Source organism: Apodemus sylvaticus, chromosome 14 (assembly GCF_947179515.1).
Source record: "Apodemus sylvaticus chromosome 14, mApoSyl1.1, whole genome shotgun sequence".
In the NCBI taxonomy this organism is placed as follows: Eukaryota; Metazoa; Chordata; class Mammalia; order Rodentia; family Muridae; genus Apodemus; species Apodemus sylvaticus.
The window spans coordinates 9,137,969-9,163,363 of record NC_067485.1 but is presented as its reverse complement, the minus strand read 5'-3'; the positions used below and the strand labels follow the sequence as shown (position 1 = coordinate 9,163,363).

The window sequence follows — 25,395 nt, the reverse complement described above, 5'->3', positions numbered from 1 at the left end:
TGGCACCTCAGCCTCTGCAGGTGCCTATGTACACATGGTGCGCATAGTGAGTGTGTGTGTGTGTGTGTGTGTGTGTGCAAGCGAGCACGTGTGCTAACTCTTTACAAATATTTATACTGGGCATGATGGAACACACCTTTAATCCCTGCATTCAGAAGTCAGAGGCAGGTGGAGCTCTGTGAGTTCGAAGCCAGCCTTCTCTACACAGTGAGTTACCAGCAAGGACTATATAATGAGCTCCTGTCTCAGAAAGAGTACAGAGATTAACTTGAAAACCATCAATTATAATGTTTTTGAGTTACAGGAAACAAATTGCGGGCAAAGGTGCCTATTATTGGATCCCACATTGTGGTAAGGAGAGGCGAGACTCAACACCTGCAAGCCACACTCTGAACTCCACACGTGCCGTGGCATGCATGGATATGTGTGCATTGACTGATGTGTACACATTAAGTAGCAAAAGTTTTATTTACTTTATTTTTTAAAAGATTTATTTATTACATGTAAATACACTGTAGCTATCTTCAGACACTCCAGAAGAGGGCGTCAGATCTCTTTATGGATGGTTGTGAACCACCATGTGGTTGCTGGGATTTGAACTCAGGACCTGTGGAAGAGCAGTCAGTGTTCTTAACCAATGAGCCATCTCTCCAGCCCAGCAAAATTTTTAAAAAGACAATAAAATGAATTGAAAAATGTAATGTTCTTTATCTCAAGTGTGACGTTCACAGGACAGGCACTACAGGCACAGCAGAGCTGGGCCTTCAAATTGGCTACAATAGGGTAAGGGTGTAGCTCTGTGGTAGAATGTCACAGAGGCCCTGGGTTCTGTTCCCATGACTGAAAGGAATAAAACAAAGGTTACCATTGTCTCAGCTGTCATGCTTTGACAGCAAATCCATCAAAGGAAGGGAGTTTCCTGCGTCCTTCCTGACAGAGCTGCATCCTCCATTACCAAGACAATCACAGGCAAGGAGACAGGATGGCAGTGACTTGCCAATACCGGTCCAGGGAACCTCTGGATGGGCATAGGGTCACATGCCCCTGAGTCACACAAGGAGGGACAGGCACAGCTACTGGAAAGGAGATCCTTTCACAGGCAGGCCCTGTCACAAGTTTCCAGCAGGTGGCAGCAAGGCACAGAGCACCTATTTCAGGTTTATAAGGTTTCAAAGGTGAAGTCAGCCTTCCCTGGATTCTGCACCTGTGGATTCATGGGTGGATTCAGCCGACTGCAGAGGGAAGAGGGGGTGGAGGCTGGCCCCAAGGTAGCAGGTGCTCATCTATGCACTAAACCACCAGTCAGTGCCTACCTTGGTGCCAGAGTATATCACCCTGCTTTAAAACTGCAATTGGTGGTGGTGGCACACACCTGTAATCCCAGCACTCTGCGAGGCAGAGGCAGGCAGATTTCTGAGTTCAAGGCCAGCCTGGTCTACAGAGTGAGTTCCAGGACAGTCAAGGCTACACAGAGAAACCCTGTCTCGAGAAAACCAAAATCCAAAAAACCAAACCAAACCAAACAAACAAACAAAAAAAAAAACCCCAAACAAACAAACAAACAAACAAAAAACCCACTGCACTTGGCAAAGTCTATCTTATTTTGTTTTTCGAGAGTTTCTCTCTGTAGCCCTAGCTATTCTGGAACTCACTCTGTAGACCAGGCTGGCCTTAAACTCAGAGATCCCCCTGCCTCTCCTCCTGAGTGTTGAAACTAAAGGTATGCGCCACCTGTAGCAAATTCTGTGTGAATGATAAATCCCACTCCAGGCTCAAGCAGACTTTCTAAGATCTGAATTGAATTCTGATGAAGTTTAAAAACAAACACTTAAGACAAACAGATAATCAAAACTGAAGCGCCATTATATTCAAAACTCACTACTATCACCAATAAAAAGCCCAAAATAAAATGCCAAGATTGATCTTTTTTATTTTTTCTGAGATCAGGCCTTGCGGTTGGTGAGGTGTGGGTGAATCTGGGAGGAATTAGGGAGCAAATATGATCAAAGTAGTGTAAAAAATTCTCAATGAATTAAAATGCTGTATTAAAAATAATACAAGGTCGTAAGTATTCTAGATTGGCTATTTGTTTGAGGCTGATGATAGTCAATTTCTGACCTTCCCGACTGTCACCTCAGAGCTGGGATTCCTGGTAGGTGACATCACATACTTGATTTTATACAGTGCTGGAGACTGAATTCAGGGCCTTTGTCATGGTAGGCAAATACTCCCCCAATTGCACTGCATTCATAGCCCTATTTTAAAAGACTTATTTTACTTATGTGCGTTTGTGTGTGTGTGTATGTGTGTGTGTGTGTGTGTGTGTGTGTGTGTGTGTGAGAGAGAGAGAGAGAGAGAGAGAGAGAGAGAGGGAGGAGGGAGGGAAGAGTCCAGCAGAGAACACTGACTCTCCAGGAGCTGTTAGTGCCCAACATGCGTGCTGGGAACCAAACTTATGCCGTCTTCAAGAGAGAAGCAAATGCTCTGGACTGGAGAAGCATCCCTTTCCTTTTGCTCCCTGAGTGATCCAGGGTGGCCTAGAACTCATGACGCTCCAGCTTCCATCTTCTGAGTACTGATTACATACCCAGAATATGTATGGTGATATGTGCCATCATACCAAGCATTCACAGCTGACTTTTATAAAAGCAATAGTCCATACACCAAAGACTGCCTTTATTTAATGTTAAACTATTGTAGCACATAGAAAATAACTAAGCTGGGAGTGTGTCTCAGTGGTAGAGCACTTGCCTTGCACGCACAAGGTCATAGGTTTAATCCCTAGGACCATTAAAACAAAAGGAAAAGGAAGAAAGTGACTAAATGATTATCAGTGGAGAAAAGCTACCAACTGAGGACATGGACATTATCACTGAAGGCTATGCAGTGTGATTATGGGAACACACAATGCTATGCCAAGGAAAAAAATGGTGACTGGACAGTCAATTGCCGATTCCTGTCATTTCTATCTTCTACCCACCTTTTTCCTTTTTTTCCTCTGTGTAGCCCTGGCTGCCCTCACTCTGTAGACCAGGCTCTCCTTGGACTTACAGAGATATACCTGCCTGTCTCCTGAGTGCTGGGGCTAAAGGTGTGCACTACCAGTGGCCAGCATAATTTCTATCTTTATAGTGAATCAGAATTGTGAAGTGACTGTAGGATCTAAAAGTTCAAGTGTTTCACCTGGACCCACTGCACTTGGGGTCAGTAGTATATGCAGCGTGTGCGATGAAACGGGATTCCCTTCATGTCTTCCCTGTGCTCGCGGGCGTAGTCCCACAGGTGATAGTCCAGGAGAATCGAGTTGATCTCAACGGGAGGTTTTTCACCCCTTTTCTCAAGAAGCTCCAGAAGACGGTCCCGGATCAGCTCAACACACCAAATCGAGCAACCTCTAATTTCCACTTCCTGTTTATCTCCATTTAAGAGCATCTCTCCTGCGAGAATTAAGAGGGAGAGAAAGAAAAATCACTGAAAGTCCTAGCCATTCATGTAGAATTACAAGTTAAATTCAGCAACGGAGGCTTTGTCTGGCTTCTCTGCATGCTCACAGGATGAAGTTCTGCAATCTGCATTTACTAACTTTGCATTTACTAGTCCCTCAGATAAATCTACCCTGGCCCTAATTTAGGAATCTCCCTCTGTAGCCCAAACTGCTCTGGAGCTCACCACCCTCCTGCTTCTGTCTCCTCAGAGCTGGAAGCCACCACCACACCCAGCATGGATTCTCTCAGCACTTGTGCTCTGCTTCCTAAGCAGAAGAGAGCTGTCTGTAGATAAACCTGAACAACCCAGTCACAGACCACAGAGCAGCAAACGTGTGGCTAGGCTGCAAACCTTCGAGAAGCTTCTTCAGTAAGTCATCAGAGTACTTCAAGGCTCCAAAGTACACGAGGATCTGCGGCAGCCGGTAATCAGCAAACATGGTGATGCTGGAGATGTCCTCGAAGCAGCCATCTCCCTTTCCCTCCAGCACACTCCACGTGTCCGCCACGAGGATCTGCGCTCGTTTGTAAAAGGAGATCCTTTTCCCCTGGTGATTGGAGAAGACACGCTGCTGTGGTTTCTGAAGTCTTACTGGGTACTATTTATAAAGGACACTGGATGGAGACATGGACTCTAGCTCAGAAACCAAAACAACAGAAAGGGTACTTGTGGAAGACATTTGTTTTTTCTTTTCTTCCTTCTTTCCCTTTTTGGCTTTTGAGACATGGTTTCTCATGTGTAGCTCTGGCTATCCTAGAACTCACTCTGTGGGTCAAGCTGACCTCAAACTCACAGAGCTTTGCCTGCCTCTGTCTCCAGAGTGCTAGGATTAAAGGACCATGCCACCAAGCCTGGCAGCAACAACAACAAACTTTTTTAAAGTATTTAATTAGCTTTATCACTACAAGTTCTTTGCTCTGTTTTTGTTTTTCAAGGCACACAGAGTATTCACTCCCGGTACCACTGCAGCACTCAATGTTCATTTTCTTTTTCCTCCTTCCCTCCTCCCAACCCCCAGTGTGAGGGATCAAACTCGGGGCTTCCTGAGTGCAAGGCCAGAGCCAGTATTTCCTTTTTTTGTAGATTTTATTTTTAACTGTTTTCATACATGTGTGTCTGAGTAAATGGCACACGCATGGATGCCTGCAGAAGCCTGAGGCGTCAGCTAGCCTGGAGCCACAGGTGGTCGCGAGCTGCCTAACACAGGTGCTGGGAATCAGACTCTGGTCCTCTGGAACAGTATCCGTGCTCTCAGCCTCTGAGCCAATGCTCCAGGCCCCAGCACCTATTTTCAGTATTATTCATATGTCAATGTTACTAAAATCCAACTAAGTCTCAGGTTTAATCCCCAGGTCTTGGGGGGGGGGGGAGGTGAATTCAGGAAGGACCTAGACCTCTTTAGCTCTTCCCCACCCTCAAGTCTCTCCAAAAGATTGCCTGCCCCTCCTCCAAATGCCTCAAAGGTATAGCAGTTTAGACTATGGAAAGATATTGATAATTAAGATCTGTTCCTAGTCTTAATACCTATGGTAGTTTGGATGGGAATGGCCCCCTCAGACTCATGTGTTTGAATATTTGGCCCATAGGCAGTGGCGCTATTAGGAGGTGTGGCCTTACAGGAAGAAGTGTGTCACCGTAGGGGTGGGCTTGAGTCTCCCGTGTTCCAGCTACACCCAGTGTGGCAGGCACACAGTCTCCTTCCATTGCTTGTGGACCAACATGTAGAATTGGCTCCTCCAGCACCATGTCTGCCTGCACACTGCCAGGCTTCCTGATGACACTGGACTGAACCTCTGAACTGTAAGCCAGACCCATTTAAATGTTTTTCTTTATAAGAGTGTCTCTTCACAGCAATGAAGCCCAAGGACAGACAGTACCAATGGTTATAATTTTAATTCATGCTTTATTGGCTCATCTATTGAGAATAATCAAGAATTAGCTCTCAAAACAATACTGCCACCTAAGAGAACATCTTAATTAGCAAATATAAATAAATAAGCCTTTGTGTGTGACAAGATCACTTTATGTAACCCTGGCTAGCCTGGGACTCTGTCTTTCTGTCTATCTCCCGAGTGCTGAGATTAGCTATGTGCAGTGCTGTGCAACCTCTGAAATTAATTTAAGGGGAGAATCCCATACAGAAACTCCTCAGGTGGGCTGGGAGTGTTGCTCGGTGGTAGAGGACTTGCATAACACGCTAGAGGCCTTGATTTGACCTCAGCACCACAAAAACAAAGAAAATACAACCTCTAAAGGACTGGTGAGAATAGCTTATTGGAAAAGGCACTTGCTTCCATGCCCAATCAACTGGGTTCGATCCCTGTGCACCACAGAGGAGACAAAGAATGGACTCCTAAGGGCTGGGGAGATGGCTCAGTGGTTAAGAGCACTGACTGCTCTTCCAAAGGCCCTGAGTTCAATTCCCAGCAACCATATGGTGGCTCACAACCATCTGTTGTGATCCAATGCCCACTTCTAGTGTGTCTGAAGACAGCAACAGTATACTCATATACATAAAATAAATCTTTAAAAAATATATAATTGTTAAAAGAAAAAAAAGAATGGGCTCCTAAAAGCTGTCCTCTGACATCCACATGGGCGTCATGGCACGCCTGGCAGTGCGCATGTGTGCCTACATGTGCACACTCATGAGCACGCACACACATATGTAAAAATGTAAAAAACTCAAGTAAAATTTAAGCATCCAGAAAATAATATCATATAAAAACACTCCATCGTAACGAGAAGCAACGGATTACTTAACCTTAAGGATTACTGCTACCATCGATCCAGACCTACATTTATGAAATTACCTTTTCTAAAGCCACTACTTGGGGGCAGGAGAGATGGCTCAGTGGTTAAGAGCACTGGCTGCTCTTTCAGAGGACCCAAGTTCAATTCCCAGCACCCACATAGCAGCTCACAAGTGTATGTGACTCAGTTCCGGATGATCCGATGCCCTCACACAGACACAGTGCACGTTGAACACCAAAGCACATAAAGTGAAGCCACTGCTAGTAAGGAATCTGGGGGTGGAGGAGGCTGGCTCCCGGTACCCACTTAGTGGTTTATAATCATTCCTAACTCCATTCCTGGGGACCCGATACCCTCTCTTCTGAACTCCGTGGGTTCTGGGCATGCACATAGCACACTTATACATAGACAATCAAACATTCATACAAAAAAATAAACATATCTTAAAAGGAAAGGAATCTGGGTGGGGGAGTGTTGCTTTGTGTGTATGTGTGTGTGTGTGTGTGTGTGTGTGTGTGTGTGTGTGTTGTGATAAAACACCATGACCAGGAGCAACTTAGAAAAGGAAGAGTTTATTTGGGTTTACAGTTCCAGGGGAAGGGTGTGGCAACACGCAAGCACGACCAAAGGCACAGCACGGGAAGCTGAGAGCTCACAGCTCATACACATAAATCAAAAACAAAAAATATTCAGTGACAAGGATTCCAAAAAATTTTTTACAAAAATAAAACCTAGGGATATACTAAAAGCATAAGACAAATGCTCATGGTTTAAAAAGTACATATGTTTAATTTTTTTTGGTACCATAAAACAGATTATTATAAAAGAATAGTGTATAAGAAAGAAAACACACACCAAGCTTTTCAAAAAATGCTTGTTTCCTAGAGAAAACCCACTATACGTTTTCCATTCCGGTTTTCACCCAACTCTGTGAGCTTTTCCCGCTCCCTCACCCTTCAGCCTTATATGGAGGGCTGAGACACTTCAGAGGAATAAACAACACAAATAAAGGGAACCCCTGACTGGAAAACATAAAAAGGAATAGATTTTAAACAAATATTGTTATTGCTTCTTGTCCACAGTAAAAAAAACTTCAAATTTTAAGTTGCTAGCCTTAAAACTGGCCCTGGAAAGAAAAACAGAACCTCAGAATCATCACACCTGAAAACCCCTCAACCAAACTCACCTCAAACTGGGCCTCGTCTCTGTAAGAAGGGAAGTTCTCAACAATCAGGTGCATTAAGTTTTGGGCACTTCTTCCACTTTTTCGGACACAATTAAGAAAAGAGCCTCCAAACTTCTCCAGCAGAATCTTCCCAGTTTCATTGAGAATTCGATGTCTCTCTTCTATTAAAGGCATGGGCACAGCTGTGTCTGAATGAAATATATTCCGAACCTGATCCAGGGTCACTGTGGCATAGTAGGAGGCGGTAGTTACTGGTATTCCTTTAAAAAGAAAATTCACAGATTTTTTTTTTTTTTTTACAAGTTGCAAATAATATGAACTCAAATTCATGTTAAAGAAGGCGCTGTAGTGGCGCTGGCCTAATCAGTTGGATGGGATCCTTGTAAGTTTGAGGCTAGTGAGTATAGTCTGAATTCTACACAGGCCTGTGTAGAATGTGAGACCCACTTTTTTTTTAAGAAAAAAAAAAAAAAGCCGGGCGGTGGTGGCACACACCTTTAATCCCAGGATTTGGGATTGGGAGGCAGAGGCAGGTGGATTTCTGAGTTCGAGGCCAGCCTGGTCTACAGAGAAACCCTGTCTCGGGGAGGTGGGGGGGGGGGAAAGGGGGGAGGCAGGAGGAAACAAAAACTGACCTTTCTTTCGAGGACTAGGGTTTGATTCCCAGCACCCACACAGTGGTTCACAACCTTCTGTAACTGCAGTCCTGGGAGGGGGATCGACACCCTCTTTGGCCTCTGAGGACACCACATGCAAATGGAGCACAGGTGTGCATGCAGGCAAAACACCTATACAGATAAAATAAATAACCACTGTGCGCTCAAGACATGCATCTAAGGGACACGAAGCAACCTCCCCACTTCGCTCTGGGTACTTACTCAACCACACACGCAACAACGATGTGGCGCGTACACTTCCCTTGCATGAATCGTCCCATAGTCTGTCCTTTCCTTCTGCAGGCAAGCGCCCATTCTTTCATGCGTTCTTCTGTGACCGGGTCTCACTCTCTAGGAGACTGGCCGGAAACTACATCGCTCAGGCTGGCCTAGAATCCATAGCGATCCTCCTGCCTCAGCCTGCAGTGCTGGGATTGTAGGCAGGAGCCACTATGCCCAACTTGAAATGACTCTTTTTTTTTTTTTTTTTAATAAAGAAAACTGGCTTTGCCTCCTCTGCTGACTGACATACGTGGCTTCCTTCCGTAGGTCAGGCCTTTTGCTCTGGGCAGAGGTCACCTCCCGCGGCCCGCCAGGCGGCCGGGCGGCCGGCACCCACCTTGGTCGAGCGCGCGGTTGACAGCGGCGCACAGGGCCCAGTAGCCGGTGTAGGCTGTGCCGCCGTAGCGCACCTCACACTTGCGATCCTCCCGCTCGGCCCAGAAGGAGAAGTTGAGCGAGTCCACCACGAACACCCAGTCGAGCGCAGCCTCGTCGGCCCCGCGCGGGTTGAGCTCGTGCAGGGACTTCCACTGCTCCACGCGCCACGCCACGGCCGCGGGCAGCAGCAGTTCGGCCGCCCTGCGCACGCCCTCGCGGTCCACGAGCACGTCGCGACTGTTCTCGGCCACGAACCTCGCCGACTCGCGCGGCGACAGTGGTGCCTCCATGATGCCCTCGCCCTTGCGCCGGCACCGCTTCAAACCCGGAGCCTCGGTCGCGGCCACGCACTTGGGCCCGCTTCCGGGTCTGAGGTCCGGAAGTTGCCGCGGGAGGCTTCCGGCCGGCTCGTTTCTAGTCGCGTGCCCATCGCACTCCGGTCTTTGAGAAAGGCTTGGGATCGCGCGGGTCTGACAACTCAAATTGCTGCCCGGCGCCACCCGAGGCTGGGTGTAGGCAGGCCTTGGATGGCAGCCAGCGTGCAGGCTACGGCCCGCACAGCACACCCCCAGGAGGGCCTCTGTCCCCACACTTCAGAGGCCAGATAGTGTTTAGGAGTAATGGGAACATTGAGTAATGGGGGAACTGTACGGTTAAACCTGTGTCTGACGTTCCTGCATCTGACAGGAGTGATGGTGATCCCAGGTTTGCAAGGAAAGGGGTATGACTCAATGGCCACCACCATGCAATGGCCTAAATTGAAATTTATGCCTTTGTCTATCAGACTAAATCAAGGGAACTGTATGATCCAGACACAAATGCCAATCATTCTGGCTATAAAGTGGTGTCACAGCAAGACTGTGCAAAAGTTCCTCCATCTTGTTATTTTGAAGCATGATCTGGTCTATCCTAACGCCTCCAGGACTTTTACGGCAAAGCCTTTTCGTCAGTGAGATTCTGTATATGGTTTCTGTCTTTAAGTTTGTTTATATAGTGTATTACATTTATTGATTCACCGATGTTGAGCCAAACTTGCTTCTTCATGAAAAACCCTAGTTGCTCGTAATATTTGGTCTTCTTAAATGTATTTCAAAATTCAGTTTGCAAGTATTTTGTTGAATCTTTGTGTCTATGTTCAAAGAGAAGATGTCTGTGGTTTTAAGTTGTGCCTTTGTTTGCTGTGCCTTCTCACACCTGGCTTTGTAGAATGAACTTGGTAGCAGTCCTTCACTTTCTATTTATGGAACAGAACTGGTGTGAGATCTTCCTTGAAAGTTTGACAGAATTCATTAGAGAATACAAAAGCCAGTAATATACTGTTTTCTAAAACACATTTAGCTAGTAATGATAAAAAACAAATCAGAACAAAGCAAGTATCAGATAAAGTAAATGTCAAACCAAAGCGAACTAGAAAATATAAAAAAGGGGATGCCACATACTATGTCAGGAATGATTTATCAAGAGAAATACTTCATTGACTGAATGCTGTAATCCCTGGTTTCATAAAACACATAATTTGAGGTATACAGCGCTTCATGGGTATTGACACAGGGATAGTGTGAGCTTCAATACCTTACTCTGATAGATCTCCCAGATGAAAACTCAGCAAAAATGACATTATGGACCCATTTAACTGAAACATACAGAACATCCCACCCAACAGACAGAAAATACACATTTAAATCTCGAGATATACTTTCTCCAAAACTAGTATCACAGGACACAAAGCCTCAACAACAATGACAAAGTCTGTATTATAAAATGTATTTTTGAACAGAGAATCCTCCAAGAAATAAGGAAGTTAAAAAACAAAACAAAACAACAACAAAAAACAGGGCTGGAGAGTTGGCTCAGTGGTTAAGAGCACTGACTGTTCTCCCTAAGGTCCTGAGTTCAAATCCCAGTAACCACATGGTGGCTCATAACCATCTGTAATGAGATCTGACGCCCTTTTCTGGAGTGTATTAAGACAGCTACAGTGTACTTACATATACGCTACAGTGTACTTACATATACTAAATAAATAAATATTAAAACAACAACAACAACAACAAAACCCCAAGAATTCCTAGAGACAAGTGAAAAGGACGATACAACTTAGAACCTCTGGAACACAGCCAGGAGTTTCCCAAGTTTATAGTGACAAGTCACCTGAGAGGTGGCTGCTTTTCTAGAGAACCTTTTCTAGAGGTTTACTTCCTAGCGTCTACGTGGACGCTCACAACTGTCTGTAACTGCAGCTCCAGGTGATTTGTTACCCTCTTCTGGCTCCGGAGGGCAGAGCACCAAGTGCACACAAGACAACGGCTACCAAAGATTTCATCTGCCACCTGTATTGGCTTTTTGGAAAGTTTTGCTATAGCGTTCAGCTGACAGTCATTAAAGATGGGTGTGGCATCGTTCGAGGCACTAAACACCAACCTCTGACGGCAATTACTGCTGTTGCTTCTATTTCTGTAATGATAGACTATGGCAAGCTCTTAAATAGTTTAAAAGTCACATGTGGTGACACATACCTCTATTCTCAGCATTAGAAAGGCAGGAGGCAGGTGAATCTCTGTAGGCTCAAGGCCGGCCTGTTCTTCATAGTGAGTTCCAGGACAGCCATGGCTATCTATGTAAAGATCCAGTCTCAAAAATAAAAAAGAAACAAAGAAAATGAGAGGCCAAAAGAAAGTTTCCTAGGTGAAAGCAGGATGATCCAGGCCATCCTTCCTTACAAACCAAATTCAAAGACGTGTACTCTCCTTCCCCAGAGCAGATAACGTTTTCCACCTAGCCATCATCTCCCAGTCTTACCACTGTATCTACTCAAACTCTGAATCCACTAATGAATTAAGCTATTGATTGCTTCGTTACTTTAGTTTTCATACCTTCTAGTATCTGGAAATGTCCCCAGAGTAACATCCTAAAGGTATGTTTTACCCATCACAGTAGCTCTTCATCCAGACAAAACTCAGAACTCAGGCACTATTAACATTGTATATTTTTTATGTATTTGCAAATATAGCCACCCCAATTCAGACTAGTTCCCCATTTAAAATTTTTTATTTATTTTATACTGTAAAGTAGCAAGGAAACTTCAGGAAACAAATGGTATAGGTCTGATACACTCCAGGAGAGGGCTAGGGGCTAGCTCAGTACTCAAGGGTCTATCTAGTTCTCAGAGGACATAATTGTTTGAGTTTGTCTTCAGGTCAGATTTTTTTTTTCCTTAAATGAAATTACTAAACTTGGGGAACTCATGTTTGTACATAGAAATTGACAGTGCCTACTTTTATAACTTCAGTTTGGGGTCCCAAATATTTCCAGATATTAGAGATCAAGCTACATGCTTGAGAAAGTATATACACATGTAACGAGCCATCTGGAGCACACAGTGCAGCAGCAGAGACCTTGCCTCACAAACCAGGCAGAAAGAGAGCAATGACTTCAGACCGGTCCCGGCCCTCCATGTCTCACTCGGTCCCACAGAGGGGTGGGGTTGAGTAAGAGCGTGTTACTTTTCTTATGTCACAAAACACCTGACAAACTTTGGAGTCTTTATTTTGGCCTAGTTTTAAGTCTTATCATGGCGGCAGGTGGTTGAGCTAGCCACTCACAACTGTCTGCAGTTAGAAAGATGATTATGCTCAGCTCACTTTCTCAGACTCTATAGTTAGTGGGTGCTCTCATTTTAGATGAGTCTTCCCATGTCAACTAACCTAATGTAGATTATCTCCCATAGGCGATATTCATCATCACACTGGGAATATAGTCCCTCCACTCCACAAAACTGCTTTAGCTGTTGAGGTATAATCTTGTTTTGATAGTCTCATGCAGCCCTGGCTGATCTTTCTTTTCTGCACTGTTAATTTGTATTAAAACCTAATGTACACTGAAATTTCACCTGTTATACCAACTTAATTTTTCTGTATGTGTATAACATGGGTGGGCACTCTAATCATCTCTACGAGTGGAGATCAGAGGACAATTTTGTGGGTTCTGGAGAGTGAACTCAGGATCAAAGCCTTGTGACAAGTGACAGCTAGCCCACGGACTTGATTAACCAGCACCTTTTTGTTGGTTCTAATAATGCAATCTGAGAAATCATTGCAATATTGCTTTCTAATAATCCTGTAGTATCACATAATTGTGCTAAGCTTGGTGTGGGGGTACAAAATTGCATTCTCTGCTTTCAGGAGCCTGAGGATCAAAGGATGAAGGTGAGGTGTGGTACACAGCTTGTCTTTAAAACATGAAAAGTTGACTGGGGACCAAAGAGACAGTTCATGGGTTAAAAGGTGCCTATCATGATCAGTCATGGGACTTCCAGTTAAGCCAATTCGTCTTCCTAATTATTCTGACCTCCACGTGCACATGGTGCACATACACCCACAAAAATATAGTAAAACTTAAAATTTCACTGTGCTTTTTTCTACCAACATTTTGGTAGATGTTTACTTTCAAAAAAAAGCCCTATCAGTATACTTGAGTGGCAAGTAAAATAGTTCAGGTGAGAAGTACTTGCTGTACAACTGAGTTAAGGTTCCCAGCACCCATAAAGCCAGGTGCAGAATGAGCCTGAAATCTATGCTAAAGGAAGAAAGCGAGACACTAGACACTGGCTGGCCAATTAGTCTAGCCAACTAGTTTCAAGTAGAGAAGCCAATCAGGAAGACCTCTGGCCTTAACACTCCAGGTGCAACCTCTTTTAAGGACACACAAATTTTTTAACCTTTCCACCTTTAAAGCTTCAATAAATCCGTAACAACTGCTGTGAATACATACTTTAATAATTGTATTCATCATTTCCCTGTTCAAGTCTTGCCACATATCCCTTGGCTGATCTAAACCTTCGGTGACCCATCTGCCTCTGCAGATCTTGAAGTTGTAAGTGTATACAATCCTTCTTTGTGGACCTGGTACTGGGGATTGAACCTAAAGGTCCAAAGCACTCAACCAATTAAGCACTTCTTTAACCCTGTGGCCTTCCTAGCTTAGTCCTTAGTAGACTGCTCTTCCACAAACTAAGCTTGTCACTCCCCCTAAAGCCCCTGGGATGCAGGAATTAACATGGGTTAAGACAAAAACTTGCTCATTCTTACACCAAACTTAAAAGCATCATATTCATGGGTCGACCTTATTGGAGCTGAAGGCAGGTAATTCTGAGAATATTCATGAACCAGCTATTGCTCACTGTACTCCAGTATAGAAAATAAATTACACTTGAGTCTTATATGACTCAAAATGATTTAGCTAGCACTATCAGGTACCAGCAGTTTGTATGAATAAGTACCTGAATTTTCTATATACTTTCCTTAACCACACTTTCCTAAGTGCTAGAGAAACATTTCACACACACTAACACACAAACCCCACACAATTTAAGATTACTGTATTTCCTTATAAGAGGAACACAAACTAACTTTACATTTATCAATCAACCCCCTTTCAAATTGGGCACACATCAAAACTAACATCATGGAAGTTTTATTTAGATGTGGATTTTGAACTATCAATACAGATGCCAAGTTACTACACAAAACATCCACAGGAACTTTTTCCATTTTTTTGAATCGTTCACAAACATTTCCTACATAATTCAACACACAACAGAGAAATGGTACATCTTTTTTCTTTCATTGTGCATACAATGGAAAAACAAGTATATATATATTTTTTTACAAAGTTCAACTAACAAGACGCTAGCAGGTTGACAGCTTTAAGTCTATAGGTGAGAAATTATCTAACAAAAATAACCAGGATTTATTCAGCATCAGCCACTTCCAGAACCAAGTGTTCCTCTGGTTAATAAAGCTCACTGCCCATCAGGCTTCTGACATATACTTAAGATGCTTAACTCTTGTAGTACTGCTCCCAACCGCAGTTCTCCACGACTAACAGAAAACTGTTGAAAAGTAGTGGCAAACATTTGCAAAAACAAACAGAATCCCAAGCTTATTATAAGCATGAATATGTGATGGAAATTTATCAAGCCAAGTCTTTCCAACCATTAAGAAATCACCCAAACTGAATTTGCCAATGTATTATCTATATTCAAGAGGTGCACTTATATCAAACAGAGGAGCTGCTGAAAATCAAACTTAGTGTTTATTTTAGGGGTGGGCTGGAAAATTCAACCACCATTTGAAATTGTCTTAAAAAAAAAAAAGACCACCAAAAATAGATTCACTAAATTTATTTTAAAAATCATAAAACGTTTCTTACAAAAGAGCATTACATTCTGCACACTGCTCTGAACAAATGCCAGGGACATGTGGACTATTACTTTCCTCCCTGTCCCACCCCCCCAATGTTACAGTGACCACAAAGCAAGGTGTTCACAATAATTACATGGGGGGAATTTTTTTAAAACCACCAACAATGAACAAAAAATAAAAGTCACTCACTCTGCTGCTGTTTCAAAATTTCAATGTTAGTTTTTGCATGCCCTCCCCCCAACCCTGTTTGTAAGGAACTAAAACATTACATCTGGTGAACAGCAAAGATTTCACTACACCTCAAATGCAGAACACCTATGAAGCAGAGGAATGTTGGCTTTTTAAACAGAAGCAGATAAAAAAAAAAAGATGCAGGACTCCTTCAGTTCTTCACTAGTCTTAGAAAAACTTTCCAGAATACTGCTTCACACTATAAAAAAGAAAAAATATCTTGCATTAGAATCCTTCAACATCTGCATACTGCTTCACACTATAAAAGAAAAGAAAAAAAAGTACGAATTAGAATTTTTGTTCAAAACATCTTAGTCAACATTAAGACAATTTCAATGATAAAATGACAAACATGTCCATTACAATTAGAAGAACTTTTAAAGAGCAATAGCAACTATAAATTAAAGCAATGTAAAACTCAAGAAAATGTTAATAGACAGTAGTAGTGCAGGGTTAAGAAAATGAAACTGGAAGCTGTTAATACTTGGTAGAAAAGGCAAAGGAGCGTGAGGAAGGTGTGAAATGCTGCGTTTTACAGCACCATCATTATCTGTCCTGTAGAGGTGGCCTGTGCCATATGGCAGACTGTGATTTGTTGTCGTTTTAGTTATCTAAAAACAACAAAATCACTAGTCTTCCACACAGAACTAGGCCAACATCCAATGACTCTTCTACATTTTCTACAGGCTCTGTATAATTTATTACAAGTGGTGGTTTGGCAGCAGTTTTCACCAGAGAAATGAGAAGTTTGGTTAAGGCTTCTTCCAGCAAGATTAGTATTGAATGTCTTCATTTTAGTAAGAAAACAGAAGAAAATTAAGGCAAGAGCTATTAATTAGAATATTTAGAAGTTAGATCCCCAAGTGATGGAAACACCATGGTTTCTAAAAGAAAAATCAATTGGGAAGAAAAGCTTTTTAAAGGTTTTAGTATGTATACACTAACACAAAGCTAAGGGTCAACTGACCTGTTCTGCAGCAAATACTGTGCATTCTGTATCTGGTCCTGGGTTCCTGTAATGGTAATGATCCGATCTTCAGATCCTTCTAAAGGTTCATCAATTTTGATTGATGCTCCAGATTCATGACGAATTTGCTTAATCCGCTGACCACCTTTGCCAATAATAGATCCAGCCAACTGCAAAGATTTTTAAATAGTGTTTACAACAACCTTAAAGAAATCTTATTCCCTTTTATAAATGCTGAAAAGTAGTAACTTTATAGTAATTTATTTAGAATGGCAATATTAAATTCCTGAACTAAATTTTACATTACAATGTGTATTAAGAACCCCAAATTGTCTTTTTATTGGTGTAACTAAGTATCATCTGATGTAAGATTCAACACCCTCCCACCCTGTTAAACATTATCTCAATCCTAAATTGGGAGTCTTTGTTGAATTTACAGAAGCAGCAACCACTACAAATAATTAAATTCCCCAAATTAAAACTACTTACATCTTTGGGAATAGTTACTTGTGTAGTGATAATAGGTCCGCCAAGATCACCATATGAGCCTCGACCCCCTGCATAAGAATAATCTGATTTAAATAATGAGCAGCAAGTTCACGTAAAAAATAAAATTGAAATAATATTTGATTTTACAAAGAAAACTTACCATATCCAGAACCACCCTAAAAACAAAAGGAAATAAAATTACTTATTTTAGTATTTCTAAAATATCCCAAAGCTTAGAAAAATCAAAGTCCTCCCACACCACCCATACCCAGTTTATCCAGGAAAAAAATTGAATCAAGAAACTACAGGGGTATGGAGGGAAGACCAATTATTATGGACAGGCAAGGTAAATTACTAATATGTAATTACTGATAACATTATTGATACTCAACCTGTGGCTCATAAGCCATTTGCCATTCTGATGGGCTCCATGTGTCAATTGCAGAGTCCCAAGTTTCATCAGCACTGAATCCAACCTGTATTACATACAGAAATACCAAATTTATATGGCTGTGCAAATCCAATTTAAAAAAAAAAAAACTCTTAATTATCAGTCTAGCACAAATGTTTGGTTATAAGGTTTTTTAAAACACACATGCGGCCCCTCCTTTATAAGTCAAAAAATTCTTACCATGCCATCATAGCGGTCTCCAGGCCTTCCTCTTCTGTCATAAGCCATTAGATCTCTGCAAGCACATGTTATAATGTTTATATAGTCAAATTAAAATCACCTCCTGACTGTTACTGCTAAGCTTAGCCTCTTATTAATGTTAATGGTTGGATTTAAAACTTACCCCCCTCTGGGTGGTGGTGGTGGAGGAAGAGGAAGATTCCGAGCTCTGCTGCCACCCCGTCCACCTCGACCAGGAGGAGGTGGAGGAGGTCCTCGGCGCGGACTCATATCATCATAATCTCTTCTAGAAGGAGGCATGGGACGCCCACCCCGGCCAGGAGGCATTCTGTCAAAACCACCTCTTCCCCTCATGGGAAATCCTACAGGCCGTCCTCGGCGGTCATCAAACATCATTGTAAAACCACCATAATCATAGGTTTCGTCATAAAAGTTGGGATCATAAGGTTGTGCACGTCCTTTGATGGGAGACTAAAAATAGAAACACAGCACCTTAAAGCCTGAAGAAAAACAGCCCTGGTCCTATCAATCAACAACCCATCTCAAACATTATTATCTCAAAAGGCAATAGAGGCAGAGACTGAATGAAGCAATGATAGAAAAGATTTCTGAAATACTGATGGGGGTTATGCAGATGTGGGTGGGAGAGGAAGGACCATTACTCCAGATATCTCTGGTAAGAAGTGGGCAACATGGCACTATAGGGACCTTTGCATAAGGATCAAAGACACTATTAACGGAGGCAATATAAAACTTGCAGGGAGATGGAATATTGCCTTATTTCTGGTAGTTTGATGAAATTGAATGCAAACAAAAATATCCCAAAGATACCTCAGATATAAGGTCAAGAATGATCTTGATGCATTCTACCACCCTATCAGGTTTTCCTCCAATGAGAACAACTCTGTCAGTAGAATGAGGGCAGCACTCCTGGAAAAGCTTGATTGTTGTCTGAGTGTTCTATAACACATTTACAAGAGAAAATCCATTAGAAGACGCTATCACAGCAAATTAAAAAAAAAAAAAAAAAAAAAATCAAGGCTTCCTAAGTTTAGACATTTGAACCCAATTACTCCCAAAATAGAATGTGGGGAACTACCCAGGACTTAGAAATGGTGTAAATTTAACAAAACTTACTTTTGTTACTTTAAGACCCAACTAGATAGTGATGAGGGATCTGAGGGAGTAACCCACAAAACCAACTTTGTATGAAAAAAAAAAAAGTCTATTAAATCCAGAAGGAACAAAACAGAACAAAATAATTCCTTACTTCTCGAAGTTCTTTGATTTTAGCACCTTTAACACCAATAATTCCTCCTGCCAGACTCTGATGAATCAACAGTCTCAACTCGCAGTCAAAGTCGCTTCCTTTATAATGTTGGTACTGTAGAAGGGGAAATACACAATTTTACTCTCTTGCAACTGTTTTCCCAACGCTCTATTAGCTTATGCTTAAGCACAACATAATGCACTGTTGCAGTAAGCCACCTGAATTTATATCTCAATAACTTTACCAGTTATGTGCTTATTATCCTCAATAGCCAGGCCCAAAAAGGACAATCTGCACCACCTTAGAAAACTATTTTATTTTCAGGTCCTGCAACACCATACCCACACTGCAGCCATTTAGCATGTCGCTGTTACCACAAAATTATTAACATTCAAATAACACCATAATAAAAATGACTGCAAAGCACTTTGCAAATGTAGTTAATTCCCACTGCAGCATGGAGCAGGGTCAACAGTGAGTTGTAAGACCATTCATATATCATATTTTTAAGCCTTTTTCTATTGAGATGGGAAAAGCACACTATGTTAAAAAGAAAATCGATCCTATGGGCCAGGCTCCATACTTCAGTGGGGTTCAATGGCACTATGACATACATTTAAGCATTCCACAGCATCAGATTCGAGCGGGAGCTGGCTGGTTGCAGTGGGTGATGGCAACTGCAGGCCCTGAAAGTAGAAAAATAAGAATAATAGGTTAAGTGTCTAGCGTGATCAGGCTATTGTCGCATATATTGGTAAAGCTACTACAACATATTTTAAGAGCTATGTTAATACAAAACCCAGCTTATTTATTTAACAGTAAAAATTCTTTTTCATAAACCAAATAAATGATAAGACTCAATGTCAATAAAGAAAACGAGCCAAATAGCAACACTCATAGGCCCGCTGCTTCCTCCTATAGAACACTATCACAAGCTCCAATAGTTCCAACTACTTTCAGATGGAAGTTAACCTGCAACTGAACTATAAACAACTTCCCTACTAAAAAAAGTAAAACCATAATCTTCCCTAATTAGATCTAAAGTGCCCTCTCCCTTCCTAAAACATTAATAAAACACTGTGTGATGTAGGATCAAATACTTCCTATTTATTACTCCAGGAATAGCCAGCATAAATTTTAAAGACAATTATACATTTTGCTGCCACAAAAATCATTTTCTCCCCTCCCCCAGTTCGCCCTAATAAAACTTCAAATACTGTCCCTCATTTTGCCAAAAAAATTTTTTAAAAGAAACCCACCTCTTCCAAGGTAGGGATGATTTTCTTCAGAATTTCTCCAATCGTCTCAATATCAGCACTGATACTCAGTATGCTGCCAAATATCAAATATCAAAGAATACAAAAAAGTGGAAAAGAAAAATGAGTTTTGTCATCAGTAGTCATATAAACTTTTAGAGAAGTAACATCATAATTACTTAATAGTCCCCATTTAAGGTAGCCTATTTATGAATTTTACACATGCATTTTATTTTATGCCCAATATAGACACTAGGAGACTTTGAGAGAGACAGAGAGAATGGGCTGCTGGAAGGGCTCAGATTAAGTGGCAATAATCGACCAGAATTGAAGCAGAGTTGAATTCTCATGTTCCCCGCCACCAAGTTAAGGACACCCTCGCTGTTATGGTAATACTGGCACACCTTCTCTTGGGTAAATTGGGGGAATATGCAAGTGGTGAACATTGTATCTGGAGTAAGGTTATGGATACCAGTTAGAAATTAGACTACTTAATGGGCTCTGCAAGAAAACAAATACAAATGCAAGACAAAACAAAGACAGTACAAATGAGAAGTGAAGGAAAGTGAACCAGTTAGCGTTTCATCAGAAAAAATTATGAACAGACAATGTTGGGAAGCAAGGTGGGCCACAAAGACAGAGCGAGAGACTATTTGGGTAACAGTCTGATTTACAATGCAGCAAATATGCAACACTTGAAGCTGTGCTCCTTCCATTGAAATAAAATTAGTGGATCGTTTGGGTGGGCAACTCACGGTAAAAGTTCAGTGACAAAAGGACTTAATGGGGAAAATAAGACAGAAACTTGAAAAACAATACACCGTCTAAAAGGGGATACTATTTAATTATATAAAAGGCAGGTAATAAAATACATTTCTCTCTTTCTAATCAGGCAGTGAGGCATAAACTGTTGGGACATACCGCTCGGGGCCACTGCTGTCTGGGACTGAAACACTGGCATTGTACTGCATTGGTCATTGGCGTTCGTGGATGTTGGCATTGGGCATGGGCATTCAATCAGAAGTTGTCAAGTATTGTACCCGTTTGGCAACGAGCACATTTTTGGGCATAGCCAACCAGGGTTTTCACATGGGCGTTCAGGGGCGGATGGGCCAACGTCATGGTGGGCAACGCAGGGGTAAGTCGATCCAGTACATGGGCAACGGAGATATATGGCCAAAAAAACAAGGAGAGGGAAAAGGGGGAAAAGCAATAAATTTTAATTTAATACAAACTATACTCATACTCTCAATGAAACAAGCTTAAGTTGTTCTGAAGACTAACACAATAATGGACTTCTCTATACCTGACCGTGGCTTAACATTTAAGGACCTTAAATGATGGTTCTAGTTTTTTTTTTTTTTTAAATGTTTTAGTAGCAGGCTGGCTCGTGAGGGTAGACACAAAACCTGTCGTGACTCAAAAGTTTACTGAAATTCTTGAGGAAAATGGGGAAATAACCCAGATAATTATACAGAACATCTGGATTAAGAGGAAAGAGGTTCAAAGACAAAACAAAAATTCCCACACCAAACCCCCAACTATTTTTGTTTCACGAAGTGTAAAACACATTCCTGTATCTAATAAGCAGATTTATAAAAATTACAACAAAATCTAAAGTTTATAGTAATCAAGAGAAACACAAAGATCTGTTACCGAGAGAAATGAAATACTGTTAGGTACTCAACAAAGTTATTTGCCTCATTTTTACCAAGATAAACATTAAGAAATGTGTATAGTATGAGGGGGGGAAAACAAATTTGGTGTAGTCAAGTTCTAGAAATACACACACACTTCTGGTGCTGCCAACATTTAATGTGTCTAATCACAAGAGTCAACCCACTATAAATTATGAAGACTCAAATTCTAGGCAAACAGTTCTGATTGCCAAGATTAATCTATTCATTACCCATATTTAAAAGTCAGTCAGCATTATCTCCTGTGGAACAGATGATGTTTTTTAAAAAAGGAAAATAAGTTTTTATTAGCCATATTCAACGGCTTTCAGAAATGCCTGAATCCCTCTTACACATACACACAAGAGGAGTGGTACAATTAAGGGTTTTACACTTTGTCTCTATTCCTAATTGAGATGTCTGAAGTGAATTAATTTGGAGGGTCTTTATTAAAATATGAAAAGATGTATGTATGTTCCACCTTAATCAGGGTAAAAAAGCAGAAATCATCTATATAACCATTAATTATGACAAATGGTTTGTAGTCAGTGATTTCTAAGATGTGAACCTTTAAAATTCTAGAAACTGATACAAAGATTGTGCTTGTTCAGTATTTTAATACTTACGTCCGTACGGAGAGCCTTAATATTCTTGCCTCCTTTTCCAATCACTGCCCCAGCATTCTGTAATAGACACACAAAAATTTTTTGCATTTAAAAAATTAGTATTTTTAAAGCTATATTTTTAACTTCGATAATATTTGCACAGCACTGAAAAATCTTGAGAAAGAAAAATCAAGATGAATAGTTTTATGGTCTTTGGAATATTTAGAACCAGGTAGCAATATAAAATTCCTAGAAAGAGTAGATTACAAGTGCCCTCTTGTAAAAAAACAAATGGAATCTAAGCAGCAACTCCTTTTATATTATGACTCGAACAAAGCGATGGGGAAACTTAAGTAAACTAGTTTCCCAGGGAAATAAAATACAACCAACACCTAAAACCCCATGTGTCTACAGTCACTCGCTCATTTTTCTAGGTGATGTGTGGACCCTGGTAATCCACCATCAAAATTTTAGTACTACCTGCAGTTTTGAAGTCTGCTTATCATTAAGAATCACATCAATTAGATGTAATAGTGCACACTTGTAATCCCAGTACTCCAAAGAGGAGACCAAGAGTTCAAGGCCCTGTCTCACCTATAAGTTTTCAAAACAAATGAAACCCTTAGAACTTTTATTCAATGTGTAATAAAGTTCTGAAAGCTTTCCAGAGTCAAAGCAGAGCTCACAGTGAAAAACCACTGATTTTTGACTACTAACCAGCCCCCCAAAATTTAAAGAGCTTTTACCTTGCTCTGAAGCAAAATGCGCAATTCAACCATCTCATCAGTATTTCTAGATCTTTTGAAGGCTTGTTCCTCTTCCATATCTTCTGCAGGGCGTTTACCTAGAATTTAAAGTTTAAATTTTAAATTAAAAATACCCTCTAAGAAAGGTTAACTGAAACCACATTTTAAATCCCTGTCTTTGTCTTCCTAACATCAAAGATTTTAATATTTTAAAATCTTAAAATGGTGGGTGGGAAAACTGTACTGTTTTTTTACCTGTACAAGATTATTCATAAAACCAAGAAGTAACATACAAACTAAGACTACAAAAAAATAAAACTATGTAAGAGGTAAACAACATATAAAAAACACCGATAGTAATGAAAGTAACAGAATAGGAAATATGTAATTAGTTATAATTAAAGTATCTTCTTACCAAATTCACCATTGGTTTCGGTGTTGGGGAAGGTTTCTTCTGGCTGTTCGGTCTCCATTTTCTTGAATTAAATGGATCCACCAATCTGTTGAAAAATAAAAGCTATCTAGTACATTTGGCTTATCAGAAAGCAAACTCTTTTGCTTAAAAATCTTTAAAAAAAAAAAAAGACTCCATTTCCAGCATACACACAGTAATCTATAAAAATAACAAACCAGTTTTGCTTTTCTTGTCATTATCAAATACAAATATGGGGTCGAAGGTCTGCTTTGAGGAAACTAAAATATCCTTTAAAATGAACTGTTAAAAAAAATTATAAAAATTGAGTATAGACAGATGTATTTCTTTTAGACTATTTAGACCGTCTCAATGAAACACAACAGCCTAACCACATCCATCAGAGCCTTTTTTACCTCAAGGGTAAAAAAAAATCAGTAATTGAGTCCTCAGCAACGTGCTTCATTTCATTACAATGGAAAGCCAGCCGACCTATAATTTTGTTCACAAGACTAATTCTTGAAATGTCTTTATCACAAAACTTGTGCTATAGTAGGACTAGTAGTAATTGCCCCCCCACCCGGGTCATGACTGACAACACCAATCAATGAGATCTGCCAACTTTACAAACCTAGCGACCAATTCAAGCTACTTTAAACTTTTAGACAGAGAAATCTAAAATTCTGATTAAGGGACCAGATTGAAACTACCACCCTTATCCAGCACTGCAAACGACCAACAGCATCATAAACGCGATGTTAAAAAACGCCGTCTCCCAACAAATTCGCCTCTAATTCCACTCTCCAGGACTGCAACCAAAGCGTCACAACTGGTCCAGTCAACTTGTGATCCCAAAACCAAGGACTAGCACAGGATCTTAAAGTCAAGGCATCGCACTTAGCCTTCGCCTATTCCAAAACGCAGGCTGCAAGTGTCCATCACCCTGATGACTAGAAACGCTGAGACCGGCCACTCCGCTAAACCCCTGGCCGCGAGGGCAAATGGGTTCAGGCAAATTAGCAAGGTCTACGCAAAAAACCGCCCAGCCCTTGTCCGTAGCCGCCGTCCCCGAAACCCACGAGTATTAACAGGTCCGCCGAGCGACAGCTCGCGCAGTCCTCCCGCCCACGGCCCGGCCCGCAAGAACCCAGCTACAGTAGCCAAGCGGCGCCGAGCCTCTCCTCACCCGGATCCGACAGGAAATGGCGGCCCGCGTAATGGCGACTACGTGCGACTAGGCGGAGTCGCGCGAGACCCCCTCCCCCACCCAGCACGCGGGCTCGCGGGCGCCCGTCCCCCGCACCTCCCCCACCGCCCGAGACAAAGCAGCCGCGCGAGCAGCGGCCGCCCCATCGGCTTTGCCGCGCAGCCCCCACCCCCCTCCGTGGAGGGACAAAGAGGGCGCCGCGGCACACGACGCCCGCGAGCCCACCGGCCGGCCCGGCGCTCCCTCGATACGGGGCGCCCGCGTCCCAAGCCCACAGGCCTTCTCTCACAGGTCCCCGAAACCATTTAGCACCAGCATGCCAACTGCAGAGGCACGCTAGGGGAAATGGCGGCGGTGGGGGAGGGGAGCCCGGACAACGTTCCCCGGCGCACCACGGCCGGCCCCAGCGGCCCCCGACGGCCGAGTAAGAGGCTCCGGCCCCGCTCCCACAGCGCGGCTTGCCCGGCCCTGCTCACCGCGCGAGTCCGCCGTTGCCTCCCGGCCGCGCCGCCTCCGACGGTCGGTCACTGCTAGACAGAGAACGAGGACAAACCCCCTCCCACCTCAGCGTCGCGCCCCATTGGCTGCCCAGGCTTCGGCGGTGGTGCGAGGGCGAGGCGATTGGCCCAAGGCCGCGTCAATTACGGCGCCGAGAACCCCGCCTTCCGCCGGCGACTCCCTTTGGGCTGGAAGGCCGTGGGGCCTGAGAAAACCCGGGCATGGGGATAGCCTAAGCCTCCATCCCGGGGCGCCAACCCACTTCCCGGACTCGCCACCCGGAAGCCCTATTCACCCCGATACCTACAGGCCGCAATCGAATGGGAGACGAGCACGACGGCGACGTCCGTGCAGCGGAGAAGCAGAGGATAATGGCGTCTGCAGCGCTGTCGCCTGTAGCGCCCTCCTCCTTTCTCGTTCGCGCACTCTGTAGTGAGGGGGAGGGGACTAATGACAATCCTC

At 42.5% G+C, this 25,395-nt stretch overlaps 2 protein-coding genes across 9 annotated transcripts; both read right to left on the bottom strand.

Moving 5' to 3' along the window:
- Window positions 1-449: 449 nt before the first annotated feature.
- Qng1 (Q-nucleotide N-glycosylase 1) lies at window positions 450-9,249 on the bottom strand. 4 transcript variants are annotated; one of them, XM_052157339.1, is made up of 6 exons: window positions 8,702-9,249; window positions 8,062-8,214; window positions 7,427-7,686; window positions 3,838-4,033; window positions 3,184-3,437; window positions 450-607 (listed from the first exon to the last, which is right to left on the bottom strand). In XM_052157339.1, the coding sequence occupies exons 1-5, from the start codon at window positions 9,030-9,032 to the stop codon at window positions 3,205-3,207; spliced, it is 1,173 nt and encodes a 390-aa protein (XP_052013299.1). In that variant the 5' UTR covers window positions 9,033-9,249; the 3' UTR covers window positions 450-607; window positions 3,184-3,204. The 4 variants fall into 4 exon arrangements, with proteins under 4 accessions (XP_052013299.1, XP_052013302.1, XP_052013300.1 ...); XM_052157342.1 differs by lacking the exons at window positions 450-607; window positions 8,702-9,249 and adding an exon at window positions 8,305-8,392 and having other exon boundaries at window positions 1,906-3,437; XM_052157340.1 differs by lacking the exons at window positions 450-607; window positions 8,062-8,214 and having other exon boundaries at window positions 1,906-3,437; window positions 8,702-9,215.
- Window positions 9,250-14,908: 5,659 nt separating this feature from the next.
- On the bottom strand, window positions 14,909-25,351 carry Hnrnpk (heterogeneous nuclear ribonucleoprotein K). Of its 5 annotated transcripts, none has more exons than XM_052157333.1 (16): window positions 25,241-25,350; window positions 23,232-23,316; window positions 22,817-22,914; window positions 22,092-22,148; window positions 20,711-20,754; window positions 19,793-19,865; window positions 19,148-19,219; window positions 18,534-18,647; window positions 18,095-18,223; window positions 17,427-17,734; window positions 17,264-17,318; window positions 17,025-17,108; window positions 16,793-16,808; window positions 16,633-16,715; window positions 16,144-16,313; window positions 14,909-15,435 (listed from the first exon to the last, which is right to left on the bottom strand). In XM_052157333.1, exons 2-16 carry the CDS (start codon window positions 23,287-23,289, stop codon window positions 15,402-15,404), a joined length of 1,395 nt encoding a protein of 464 aa, XP_052013293.1. In that variant the 5' UTR covers window positions 23,290-23,316; window positions 25,241-25,350; the 3' UTR covers window positions 14,909-15,401. The 5 variants fall into 5 exon arrangements, with proteins under 5 accessions (XP_052013293.1, XP_052013295.1, XP_052013294.1 ...); XM_052157335.1 differs by having other exon boundaries at window positions 14,909-15,375; XM_052157334.1 differs by lacking the exon at window positions 25,241-25,350 and adding an exon at window positions 24,912-24,991.
- Window positions 25,352-25,395: the final 44 nt, after the last annotated feature.